The sequence below is a fragment of the Phasianus colchicus genome, chromosome 4 (assembly GCF_987193195.1).
Source record: "Phasianus colchicus chromosome 4, bPhaCol1.hap1.1, whole genome shotgun sequence".
NCBI lineage: Eukaryota > Metazoa > Chordata > Aves > Galliformes > Phasianidae > Phasianus > Phasianus colchicus.
Window position 1 is genome coordinate 60368592 of NC_143439.1, and position 13122 is coordinate 60381713.

Below are 13122 nucleotides of genomic sequence, written 5' to 3' on the forward strand. Positions count from 1 at the left end.
TGACTTAAATTACACTGTTTTCTTATGTTCATTCTCAAATAAATGATCATAAGTAAAATTTTATGAAGCAAATATTATCTTAAAGTTGAAACTGCAAACCTGTTTCTGTCTTCAGTTAAAATGACAGTATGACAATAAGATTGGTCTTCTCTGTACTATGTTCTTCACATTACTATTCAGATATTTACTGTGACTTTTGGGCCTGGAAAGCTTTCAAAATAACTCGTATGCTAAATCAGAGGGTATGTCTGAAATGAGATAGTAAATATTCAACAATGTTTTCCAAATTATTTAATTTATTTTGTCATTTTATTTTTAAAAAATTGAATGCATCTAATTGAGAGGTATGTCTAGTTTCACTGAAGATGTTAGTGGGCATCTACACGTGATTGAAAGTATTGCGCTTCAGCAGCTCAGTTTTAAAATAACAAATTTATCTTCAGAAAGAAAAGATGCTGCTTGAGTGAAACCTTTTAAGTGCCAAGGGCAGACATGCTGTGAGAAACTGACTGAAAAGTGTTTGGATGTTCCTAAGAAAAGCAAAAGAAGATAAATCATTCATTGCAATAGCAAGGAGAGGTTTTAGTGTTTTAGCCTATAACGTCAGGCAGAGTCTGTCCAATTCTGGAGAGGTAACTATATACAGAAGGTGTATATGTTCAAAGCAATCCTTTTTTTTCAGTCACATAAAAAGAAAAATGAAGGTTTTCGTGTAGTTCAGAAGAAAACCTGGTTTATTCCTCAATAGATTAAAAAAAAAAAAAAAAGGAAACCTTAATTCATGCAGCTTCACTCTGAGATACATATACACAGTTACTGCAGTATCTGAGTTTATATACAGCAAGGAGTTATGCCTATTCTTAACACCCACATGTGTTCATTTATTTCTCATTCAATTAAGCTTTTTATGTGCTGAAGGTTAAATCCAATTATGATTGAAGCTTAATGGTGAGTACTGAAACTTTGATGTGTTTTTGCTTCATAAGCCTGAAAAACCATATATACAAAATTATTACTAAAATAGAATGGTGTTTGAAGTTAAAAATAGAGAATTTAATGTTCATTTACTGTGATCTACAAATAGATTTCCTGCCAAACTTTGGATTTCACTTGAGACTAGGCCTTCAAATGACTTTCTAATAGCTCCTGTTGCCCCAGCCAAGAGTAAGATTTAAGTATTTTGAAATCTTGTGTTATTTGATCCTGAAATCTGTTTACTAATTAAATTATATCTTTATCTAGAAATATTGGCAACATTATTTTTAAACTTCCACTAAATGAAATATTGTGAATCTCCCGTAAGTAGATTTTATGAAAGAGGGAAGGGAAACAAAGGATGTGCTCCACCAGAAAAATACCTGCTTGAACTCTATTATCTGATTCTCTTTTTCTTGTAGGTAGTGTCATTTTTAAGAGTTAGTCCGTTAGATGGTGTAATGAAAAGATCACAATCACTTAGTTGGGAAGAAACCTCTTGTGTTCATCAAGTTCAACCTTTGTGCTTATGCAGGGGTATCTGCACCTTAAGTAGGTGGCCAGGACCACGTGCAGTTGAGTTTTGACTGTCTTCACTGATGAAAGATGTACAAGCTCTCTGTCCAACAGCTGGACCCCCCTCACAGTGAAAAAGAGTTTTCTTGTGTTCAGATGGAATTTCATGTTTTGTATACGTTTCTTCTTGTCCTGTCACTGGGCAATGCTGAGAAGGATCTGGCTCCATCTTTACTTCCCTTACTTCAGGCATTCGTGCATATCTATTTGGTCCAACACTGGATTCTTCCTTGTTCCCTTCCTCCCAGGGTAAGTTCTTGCTCTAGATTTTTCCTCTGGTTTCAAGGTCATTGTAGTGGGGTATTGTTTGTCTGAGAAGTAGTTTTCCTGAGTCCTTCATATATACTGTCTGTTTTCTTGTGTTATTGGATGTGTTTGTGATAAGCAGGGGACAAGAGTGACTATCTACTACTATACAAATAATCACTACTGCTGTAATGCCATGTGCATACGAAGTGGTATAAATTAGCATTGATTATAACACAAAATGTTAAGAACTTGGTGAAGGATCACTAAGTTTGAGTATAGTCAGTCACAACACATCTCTGATACAGCTGAATGGATTTTAGAGGCTGCATTCAGATAAGAATGTCTGCAAATCCCAACTGTCTTCTATGTATGCTCTCATTCACTCAACCTGAAGAGAGCTCTCATGTGTAATTGTGATGTACGTTATTCAAAGAAGACTATGCATAGCACAGGAGATAGTGGAGATTTTTTAAAATCCCCTCAACAAAATATATATAAAAGATAAAGCACTTCGAAGACGATCAAACAAAAACACACAAAAAACCCCAACAACTTAATGAAGATTGAATCCAACTTGGATTCGGTAAGACTGAATGAGCTTGTTGAAAGCAGGCATGCCGGCTGAGACAGAACAATTACAATTAACATTTATGATATTAAATTCAACTCTGCTAGAATATCTTAAAAAGAATGAGATGTGAGCCTGTTTTGTATTCATTTGCAAGTCGTACTTTATCATGGGTCTAATAATATTCGCCTTTATTGTGAGACTGAGCCATTAAATCTACAAGTGTATGAGCAAATGAGACAGAAAAGTAATTAATTTTCTCCTGAAAAACAAATTATCGGAAAGTACTTTTAGAGATGGACCACTTGGAAAAATGGATCACATAGTGTAAGGACATAAAAATGTTGTCAGAGTAATTTGCTTGCAGTGTAGTGGTTTGGTGGTTTTTCAGACATTCATGGTGTGTCAAAAATTCATCCCTTTTTTTTTTTTTAAACATTCTATGCCCCAAACAAATGTATGTTCAGGTTTAAGTAAGTGTCACATATTAATTCCTGCACTGGTCTGTCTTGGAAAAAGTTCTCATTTACGAGTTAATTACATTTTGGAGAAGCATTGTTGCTGCTGTGCTAAAGAGCAGGGCTAGGATGGGATGCTGCTGAGCTCTGACTCAGATTCTCATGCCCTTATAGTCTTTGGGAAGACTATGTGGCACATCCTAATATTCGGTAACAAAAGCATAGTTGCCAGTGACAGCAAGAGTTGTATGTCCCAACTGGAGTCCTTTATCAAGCTAGGGGTCCTCTAGTACAAAGGAGATGCCAACGAACTGGAGGGAGTCCAATGGAGGTCCATTAGGATGGTTAGGGGTGGAGGCATTCAAGGCCAGGGTGGACAGGGACTTGATCTAGAATGTGGCAACCGTGCCCATGTCAGGGGAGTTGGAACTGGATGATCTTTAAGCTCTTTCCCAAACTAAAATATTCTCTGATATCATTTTGTGTGCAAGGAAATTCTGGGGGATTGTTAAGTTTGCAGAAGAAAGACGCAAAGATAAATTTGAGGGGAAAAAAAAAAACTAATTACAGTCTTCCACTACTCAAGGAGGCGGTGATGATGACATAAAGATGGCAACATTTACAGATAGAGGAAAAAAAACAATTTTAGAGATGCACACTGAAAAAGCAAGTGACACAAATGATATGGTACAGCAAGGGGAATCCCAGCTGGATATAAGCAAAAAGATTTCTCTTCAAAATTCGATGACTAGCCAGAACAATCTCATTGCTGAGGTTGGAAAATTTATATGCTTAGAAATTCTACAAACTCTACTGGATCAAGCCTTGTGCTACCTGACCTATGTTTGAAATTATCCCTCAGTAATGAAAGTAAGAGATTGAACTTGGTGGCTTCCAGAGAGCCCCTCTGACCTAAACTATTTGTGAGTCTTTTTTTGATGTTCAGTGAATGCCATTCAATAACCATATAAAAAATGTGTATCTCACTTGACTATGTGTCTTATGCAGCCCCTGAGTCTAATCTCTCCACTTCCACTCTCGAGGAACCATCTGAATGGTACAAGCATTTTCTAATACAGAAAATGAACACCAAAAAATTGATTGCATGGTTTCTCTACTATACTGGAGAAGGCACCAGAACATCCATGGGTTATTAGCAAAACCCATAACTCAAATGACCTCATACCCAGCTAGCTCGCTTTTTCATATCTTTAGTTCATTGTTCTTCATTGCGTCTTGCGTGCTGTGTGGTAGCAGTGTTCCTGGCTGAGATAAATGTTGAGGTAGTGCACATGGCAATTAATTGTTTTTCAGATCAGAGAGTTTGTGGCCTCTTCTCTCTTCATCCTCCTGAAAAGAGAAAATAAGTGTGCGTGGTTGAATACAAAACTGACTTTAATTGACAAACCAATATTAATTGAATATGTTATATACTTGGTTATATAATTATATACCATTCTGAATGAGTCTGCAAACACATTTCTTTCTGTCTTTCTTGAGACAGAATTTCCTGGCAACTTTCAATTTCATTTTAGGCTATTTTTTATGTAGACAATTTTCTTAGCTGTTCCTTTTGGTCACATCTGATCTGGATAAAATTTGATAAGGTATTTCAAATAAGCATAAACAACTGATTTTTATAGAAGAATTTTTCTGTTCTCAGAAGATTTTAACATAATCTTGAAACATATGTTTTACATATTTATAAAGGAAATAATCTTCTGTTGTTCTCAACAGCATTTGGAGAAGTAACTTTTGTTTTTCTGAGCTTGAAAAGTATTTCCATTTCTTTGCAACAGTAGGCTTCTATTAAATATTTTGTAAGCACAAATTGCAAATTCCAATAACCAGTGCTTACCCCTTTTCCAACAGGGCAAAAGAAATCTGAAGAAATATAACCAAAATAGATGTTTAGAAGGAACATTTCAAACATTCCTTCACAATACTTGCATACTTGTGTTTACAATGTTCATAAATCTTGCGTTATTTTTCTCTTGATATTTGTCTTGGTCTTGGCAGTGAACACAAACTTGACATTTCTTTGCTCAGTTTGAATGTCTCTTTCTTTATGAAATATTTGCTTTTCCCCTTTATAGTGGATATAATAGTTTTCATTTTGCCTTTTCAACACAGGCAAGTTTGTAAGGACTTGAAGAATGAACAAAGTTGTTATTTATGGCTCTCATACCTATACTTAATACACACATTTATAGCAGCCTATACTATGCCTATATTATACTATTCCATACACATAACAAGGTTTTTTGCACCTTTGCTTTGCTTCTCTGTTCAGTGTAAAGATATTTGTCAAATGCCAAATTATTCAAGTCTTTAAGTGACTTGAGTGTTCTTGCTTAAGTGTATGTTTTCAGTACAGCACGTTCTTGGGTGGCCCTATTACTGCCAAACAGTTGATGAGAATAATTCTATAACATAGTTACCTAAACTGGACTAGTGAAAAAACACAATGAGGCAAGCATATGAAGGAATAATGATACCATGAGCAGTAATTATGTCTTATTCTTACATAGGGACTTTGCAGCAGAATCTTTTTAATCACAGGGCAATACGTTACTTGTTTGTAGTGAGGATGTGATTTGCCTATAACTTCCCAAATCCATTGGTGATATCTTTGAATATTAAGAAGTGCTGTATATCAACCTATACTTGAATATCATAGAAGTTGATTTTAGCAATCAAACCAAAATTTTAGGATTAATATTGCTAGTTTTTAGCATACTATCTTACTAAACAAAAAAATCCTTAGATTTAAAGGCAAAAACAGTGAAACATTCCTAATTTTGTAATTGTTCTTTATTATATGCTCAGATAAAACCTGTTGTTTCTCTGTTAACTGATACATACACCTCATCATAGACTACCAGTTAATCATTTCTTTTGTTCAACTGCCACCTTTTTCGGGAATACTAAGACTCTGTGTTTTACTTTGTAAAGGAAAGATAAAAATGTTGATTTTCTATCCTTAAAAAACACAAACAGGACAGCACTAAGATGCTAGAGCTAACACAGTCTCCAGACCCATGTGAGAAATTTTCATGAGATTCCACTAGGCAGCCTAGATGCAGCCACATGATTTCATGGAAGGAGACCAGTCTGACCAGTTAATGGGTTTAAACTGTTGCCTGCCCTTTCTTGGACAAGGTGAAGTCACACAAGTTAGAGATAAGTTTTCCTTTTTGGAGTTTGTGTTTGAAAGGTTCCTCAAAGCTTTGCTAATCTGGGCCAATACTGAGGAGCCCTACAACAGATATTGACAAGAATTCACAGAGGTTACTGTGTAAGGAACTGAGACACGTGGCCAGGTCTTTCCAAAGCCACTGCATTTCTTGTTTTGACTGTAAAATTAGGAACCAGTGCGCTGTTGCCGTTCTGTGCTTTGCACTGCTCTGGGATTGAATGCCCCATCCCTAGAGGTGTTCAAGGCCAGATTGGATGGGGCCCTGGGCAGCCTGCTCTAGTATTAAATGGGGAGGTTGGTGGCCCTGCATGTGGCACGGGGTTGGAGATTCATGACCTTTGAGGTCCCTTCCAACCCTGGCCATTCTGTGATTCTGTGAAAGAGAACTTCAAGCTCTCCTACATTCTGTCTGCTTTTCCAGCACACAGAAAAATCTGCAATCATTGAAAGCTTCATGTTAAAAAAAATTCTCCTCCTCTTAAGGCTGCCAAGGGAAAACCAGAGAATGATCCTTCTTTAAATTTCTAATTAGGAGCGACCAACACTTAATCATTTGTCATATTCAGTAAAGAGCAGAGATCTCATCTGAAATGTTCATGTCTTGCTTTAACTGATCACCTTGGATTTATGAAGTTTGGCTTTGGCTTGATGTAAATTTTATAATGCGTTTTTTACTCTTAAAATTGTACACAAAATATCAATCATTATGTCCTTTCCTCTGGAAAAACTTTGGATAGTGGATGTTTCATCTAGAAGGATTTCTACAAAAAATTACCCTGGCTAAATATGATGATGGAATATGAAGGGGAAAAATTATCTTAATAATACATCTGTAACTGCCTTTGTGGAGAGACAGAGATACAAATAACAAATAAAAATATGATATGCATACAATAGGAAATATTATTAAAACAAATATAGAGATAGAAATAAGAAAACTGATATAACTAACTCAGAATGTGCTCTGTTTAAATTTATTTCCATGGAGGATTTTGTTCAATTGTAATTTATCTTCCAGTCTGAAGATAATAAAAAATCCAATTCACTGTTGCTAGGGGCATTATTATTTTATCTTAATTTGAAGGAAGCTTATTCTAATGCATTAAAACTTTTCTTCAAGCAAGTGGAAGCAGAGGCTAGCTCTGTAATTGGAATAGTTATCCTACAACAGGCTCATGACACTACTCTAAAAAAAAAGAAAGGAAAAGAAAAAATGAAATTTACTCTAAGCCACTTACTCTTTCATTTCAGAGAGGTTTAAAATCTTGGTTTTACAGCAGAATAGTAATATATTTTACAGTAATGTAGTACTCGATATCGGTCACAAGGCTGTAATTCATTCAGTATTTCTCAGCTACCTGGTTAACATAAAAATCCCAAATAACCTCTGATTTTACTTAAAAACCAATCAGCCTTTTTGAATGTCATTTGCCTTTGATCAGATAAGAAGCTTGCAGAAGTAAAATTACAGTGCTTACTCAAAAAGCTAATCTCCAGGGGGCCGATTTGCCACCAGCCACTCCGCAGCCTGCAGCAGTGGTTTCAGAAATTCATTTTTTCAGGTGGCTAATATTTCACTTGCTGTCAATTTCAATTCTTAGACCAATAAATCAAAACCACTTATTTCTTGAAATATTGAAAAGCAGGAAGCTAAAAGGGAATAGCTCATTTCTTGTGCAGAGAATGAATATTGGATCTGTGTAAGGTAGATAGACATAAGACAAAACTGCCTGTGATCATGACAAACAAAGCTGGTCAGAAGGTGATATGCTAGGTCCTGTGAGTTCTTAACACACAGCACAAGCCATAGCATTTTGGACTACCCAGCTGCGCAGTGAAATGCAAAGCAGCTCCTGATCTGCATTTAGCAGCTTAATAACCTGTATCTGCAGGAGCTACTTAGTGGAACAGCCATCAGCTCCAGGGGCCTTCTGCTGTTTGCCATGTCCATGCTCTCCTCTAGGTTGTAGGAGCATCATTTCACTGGAATAAATTCATCTACTTTCCAGAAAATCTCTTGGAATGGTCTTATCTCCATCACTTTTTATCTTACTCTGCTCTGATCCAGATAGTTGGAGAAATGCCACCCACTCAGCTGTGAGCCAACTGGACCGACTGTGCACGGGAAATACCATTATCCATGGCTACACATGTATGATTAGCATAATGATGTGTGTCAAGTGTGATATAATTCAGCGCAGGTGAAAATGTCTGTTCTGTATACTACACATATCCGTTTATAGCATCTGTTCTCTCAAACTGGACCTATCCAGCTCTCATCTTAAATAATAGATCTGAATACACAGTGCTTCTGACAGGATCAGCAGTCACCACAGATACATATTGATAAGTGGGAGAAAAGTCTGGTCCAAGTGAAAGAGAGGAGATTCATAGCTCTGCAGGAGCTGTGCCTGGGCAGACATCATTCTAGCTTGAGTGTCTACACAGTGTCCTGTTTGTCATTTACAGCTTGTGACAGATGCAGGAAAGCTTATGAATGCTTCTGAATCCTGACTTGGTTTTGTTCTTATTTCATCTGTTTGGATTCAAAATGTGTTATTCTAGAGTTAGAATCTTCTCTGGAAGCCTTATACTTTCTTTTTTTGAGATTGTGCTTAGCTTAACATATTTACCTGATAGTGGGTACTCAGCTGACACTAACTGATCTGACAGGTGCCAGGGCAAAAGCCATCTCTTATCATCTCAGTCTGGATTCCCACATGTCAAACTAAGATCCAGAAAGTCCTGAAGTATGGGTGGATGTTGTATGAGTACTGGAGGAAAGCGTTATATATCTCCATACTGTTCTTTGCTCTTTTCTATGTATTTTTCTGTATATTTCTGCGTTGTTTCTGTGTTTCTTGTGACTCCCAAGGTAGATGGGCATCTATTCTGACACAGTGTTGTTTCTCTTAGGTTGCTGTGGAATGTGAGTAGAAATAACATGCATGCTCCTGAACATAAGTGTCGGCAGACAATATATAGTAGCATTTCCTGCCAATAATGGAATGGAATAGGGTAACAGTTCTTTCCAGTTCTTATCTTTTAACTCTCTTTTAAATCCTAGATGATTCACAGTTTCACCAAAAGTTTACTTGGGAAGACAGCACAGGGCCAGTATTCCTCCACTCTCAGTTGCAAGACACTAGAGTGCCTCAGCAGAAACACAAACTTAGAATGAAAACTCCATTCCATCAAGTATTATCAATTATGTGCACGTGGAGAAGATTTCACATTTATTTCTGGATTGCTCTAGTTGTGCTTTTATCTTGACTAAACATTTATGAGTACACTTTCAAACACAGTCATTATTTTCCCAGAAATGGCAATAGTTGTTGAAGTTAAAACAGCAGTCAGTCCTTACCCAGCCTTCATCCTCAGCCTCATGTCATTAAAGAAATTACTTAGGACATTATAGTTGTGATTAGAGTGGCATCGTATTCATATTACTGGCATGTAATCATGTGATGCTAGACACCGTGAGAAGTCTTTAATTCTGGACTAGATGCAGTATTTTATTTATAAATTTAAGTAGAATTTTCAATCGGTGCCTTTTTATTTCACTTATTTTTCCTTTTTTTTTTATAACATAAAAGGGAACCAGACAAAATCTACTCTTTACTTAAGTAGTAGCTGAAGAAAGTTAACATTTCTCATTACATCTCCTCAAAGCTACAACTACTTCATTTAAAAATAAAGCAGTATCAAAAAAAAAAAAAGAAAAAGAAAAAAGAAAAGAAAAAGACCGTTAAACATAACAATGTATTTAGTCTTTTTGCAATTGCTCCAGGCTCAGCAATGCACAACATTCAGACTAATTTGAATATAATTGAAGCTTTCTCTTTTCAGTGCTTGTGTGCTGAAATTCTGAGTCTCTGGAGGTGAGCAAATACCTTGTGCCAACTACTTTATGATTCTGACATACTGAGAAGTAAGTTTATGCAAATACAATGGCTTTCACCTCCCAGCATTTGGAAGGCATACAGGAATGTAACCTAGAGACACTTGTTTCTCAGATCGGTGTTCAGAAAGAATAGAAAACATTTAAATTCATAACAAACCGTTTGTGACAATCTTAAACAAAGCCTCATTTCAGAAAGTGCAGGCCTGTGAGTGCAAGGAAAACCATTTGTAACTGTCAGTTAAAATAATCTAATATAGACTTTTCTGGACTTCTTTTTCTGCAAAGCTACTCTTTTTATTTCCTTATATATTTTATAGCTCAGGACAACTGAATCTGTAGCTAACATATATTACACATCTCATGGGATAAAAAATGATGGAGGAGGAACTATCATTCTGGATCACCTCTCAGCCATTCGTATTCACGTCTGATGTAAGCTAATATAACTTCACAACAAAATGAATTCTCAAACCAGTGTAAAGTGACTTCATATTAGAAATGAGGTATATACCATCCCCCATCTGGGAAATCTAAAACACCGTGTCTTAGCTGCATTCAGAAATGAAAACCAGTGAGTTTCTATCAGTTTACTTAGATTGGAAGAAAATAGAGTGATGGCAGATTATCCAAGGTAAGTAGAAACAGATGGAAAATCCTGCTTACCCAAGCACTGTGTACACTACACATTGGCTGGCTACACTCTCGGGTTTACAGGATTTAAATCAGACCAGAATGTGGCCCTCATAGTATTCAACGTGCAATTCTGGGAAAGTATTCAAAAGAATTTAGTTGGTAATCATGAAGGCTCTGTCATTTTGCAAGATGTAAGTTGCAGGCTGAAAAAAAATATATTGTTAAGCAGCAAAATTGCAGTGCTATTTCTTGTTGAATTTGGAGTTATGCTAGAAGCCATAGAAAATACTCAGGTATGGTACTGTGTATATTTACTGAATATGAAATATACCACTGGGGCAGCAGCTCTTGATCCTGCAAAGTTATCTTCCATAGGTACTGAACTACAGGCAGATACATCTAATACCAAATATGTTTTAAGGTCTTCTATTTTATTGCTTGTACGTAGTAAGCTATTTTGCTGACTGAATGTCTATATGGTTATTTTAAAATGTAGAAAACTAAAGAGTATTTTAAATGCAGTTTATCAACATCGAGGTGCTTAGTTATGGTTAAAACTCTTGAGATACTTATGCTGCAGTGACCCAAGCTCTGCTTGGACACAGAGTCCTATAGCAATCAAAGAAAGTTTGGCCATGGAATTGTACTGCCACAGTGAAGAAATCAGTGTGTGCCTTTTGAGCAAATCGTGAACTTGCCTTAAACAGAACTACTTCTGAGAGCTATCCTACAGCATGCTGCAACTGCTTCTCTCACCTGAAATCTCAGCTGTATTTCCTTCTTCCAGGTATTCCTTTCAAGATGAAGAAGACATGTTCATGGTGGTTGATCTCTTGCTTGGAGGAGACCTGAGGTACCATTTGCAGCAGAACGTTCACTTTAATGAAGGAACTGTCAAACTGTACATCTGTGAGCTGGCACTTTCCCTGGATTATCTGCAGAGATACCACATCATTCACAGGTGAGAGAATTTCATTTCAGGGATGGGTTGTTTTCTGTTTGCATACCAAAGGAATTTTATCACGTATCAGATTACATCTAAATACATCACCTAACATCCTTCTGGCTGCTTTTAATTTGATTTTGATAGTCCAGATCCCCAATTCTCCTGAACACAAAGAAGTTGTAAATTCAGCGCAACGGCTTCACACAACAATATGAGAGAGAGGTCAGAACATGAAATGCTGGGAATTAGTGACTTTTTTTGCTTACAGAATCTGCGCTAGGTTGATGAGGGGGGAGGAAAGGTGGAGAAATAAGAGAAATAGTAGAAATGAATTGGAACCGGAATAGGTGTTGTGTCCTTTTTGCACTTCTTTGATTACAACAAGCTATTATTTTTATTGCTTAATGGATGGCAGTCATAGTATTTACGTCAGAAAGTGTGTCATGTATTGAGGCCCGCTTGTTTTCTACCTGTTTAAAGGAGACAGTGGGGTAAATTCTTTTCTGTTTTAGTGCAGCAACTGTGAAATTATAAGATGTTTGGCTCAATCCTCTGTTTTATCATTTTATGCTAAATTGAGGATATTTCTCCTTGGCTTGCACTGGCTTAAACAGAAAAATTGATTTTTTGCATTGCCAAACCTGGATGTGAGATTCAGAGAGCAAGCGGAACTGAACTGTGCCATAGATCTTTTAGTGACAAGTACAAACAAATTTCTTCAAATGCTTTAATTGATATTCTTCATCCTATCTGCTCACCAGAGCTGCCTCATGATTTTGTAATAAAGAGATAATAAAAAGCGTGATCTGACTTTTGAAGAGGGAGTGTCAGTAGAAATTTCTCAAATCTGAGGTACAGTGGTAGATGTGTCCTCTGTAAACAAAACTGTACAAAACAAAATCCAAGAAAACACTGCAACAATTTTTTTACTTGAAATTAAAAGCATATAAATGTTGCAAGCATTAGTGTGCATTTCTATGTATTCTGCATACAGGTTCCTTTACCACTGGATAATTTAAAAGTTGGACTCAGAATTTCAGTTGACCTTTGTTTCTGTGATTTGAAGGATGTTCTTGGTGAAAAACAAATTGATGAGCATTTTTCTCACCTTCATTTTAATGAGACAGTTTATGTAGATAGGCTTTCAAAGCATTAAGCAAAGAATCTAGTTTGTAATTAAAACTTGTATTTTATTACAAACCTTTGACTTACATGTGTTTCACAGAATAGTCTTTGAAAGTTGGTGGATGTCTTGAGGGAATTAAGGGTTAAATTTAAGTCAGTGTATCTGTAGTTTTTTTCTCACATGACATGCATTGCCATGATTCAACTGAGGAATTGGGCAAGACTGTTCTGTTCTTTTCTGCATTAATTTATCATGGCTGGTAAACAATTTTACTGAATTTCCTGTTTTGCACTTGTTGTATTGCAGTGTAACGTCACTGACTTTAAAAACTAGCTCTTGATTTGCACCCGTGCAGGCAGAAGGAATGGGGATCCTATCTGGAACTAGTTGTGGGCATTTGGTGTCAATTTCTAGAGATAGGTTTTTGCTTTCACTCTATGTTGGCAATTTTTACAAAATGAGGCACATTAAAATAACTGGTTCATACG

General features: G+C 36.4%; 1 protein-coding gene across 1 annotated transcript in view; it reads left to right on the forward strand.

The window, feature by feature from the left end:
* The window catches only part of STK32B (serine/threonine kinase 32B), a 146401-nt gene that overhangs the window by 68582 nt on the left and 64697 nt on the right, over window positions 1–13122 (forward strand). Inside the window, exon 5 of the mRNA XM_031588368.2 lies at window positions 11350–11523. Coding sequence (XP_031444228.2) covers window positions 11350–11523 — 174 coding nt within the window. The remainder of the gene's footprint in view (window positions 1–11349; window positions 11524–13122) is intronic.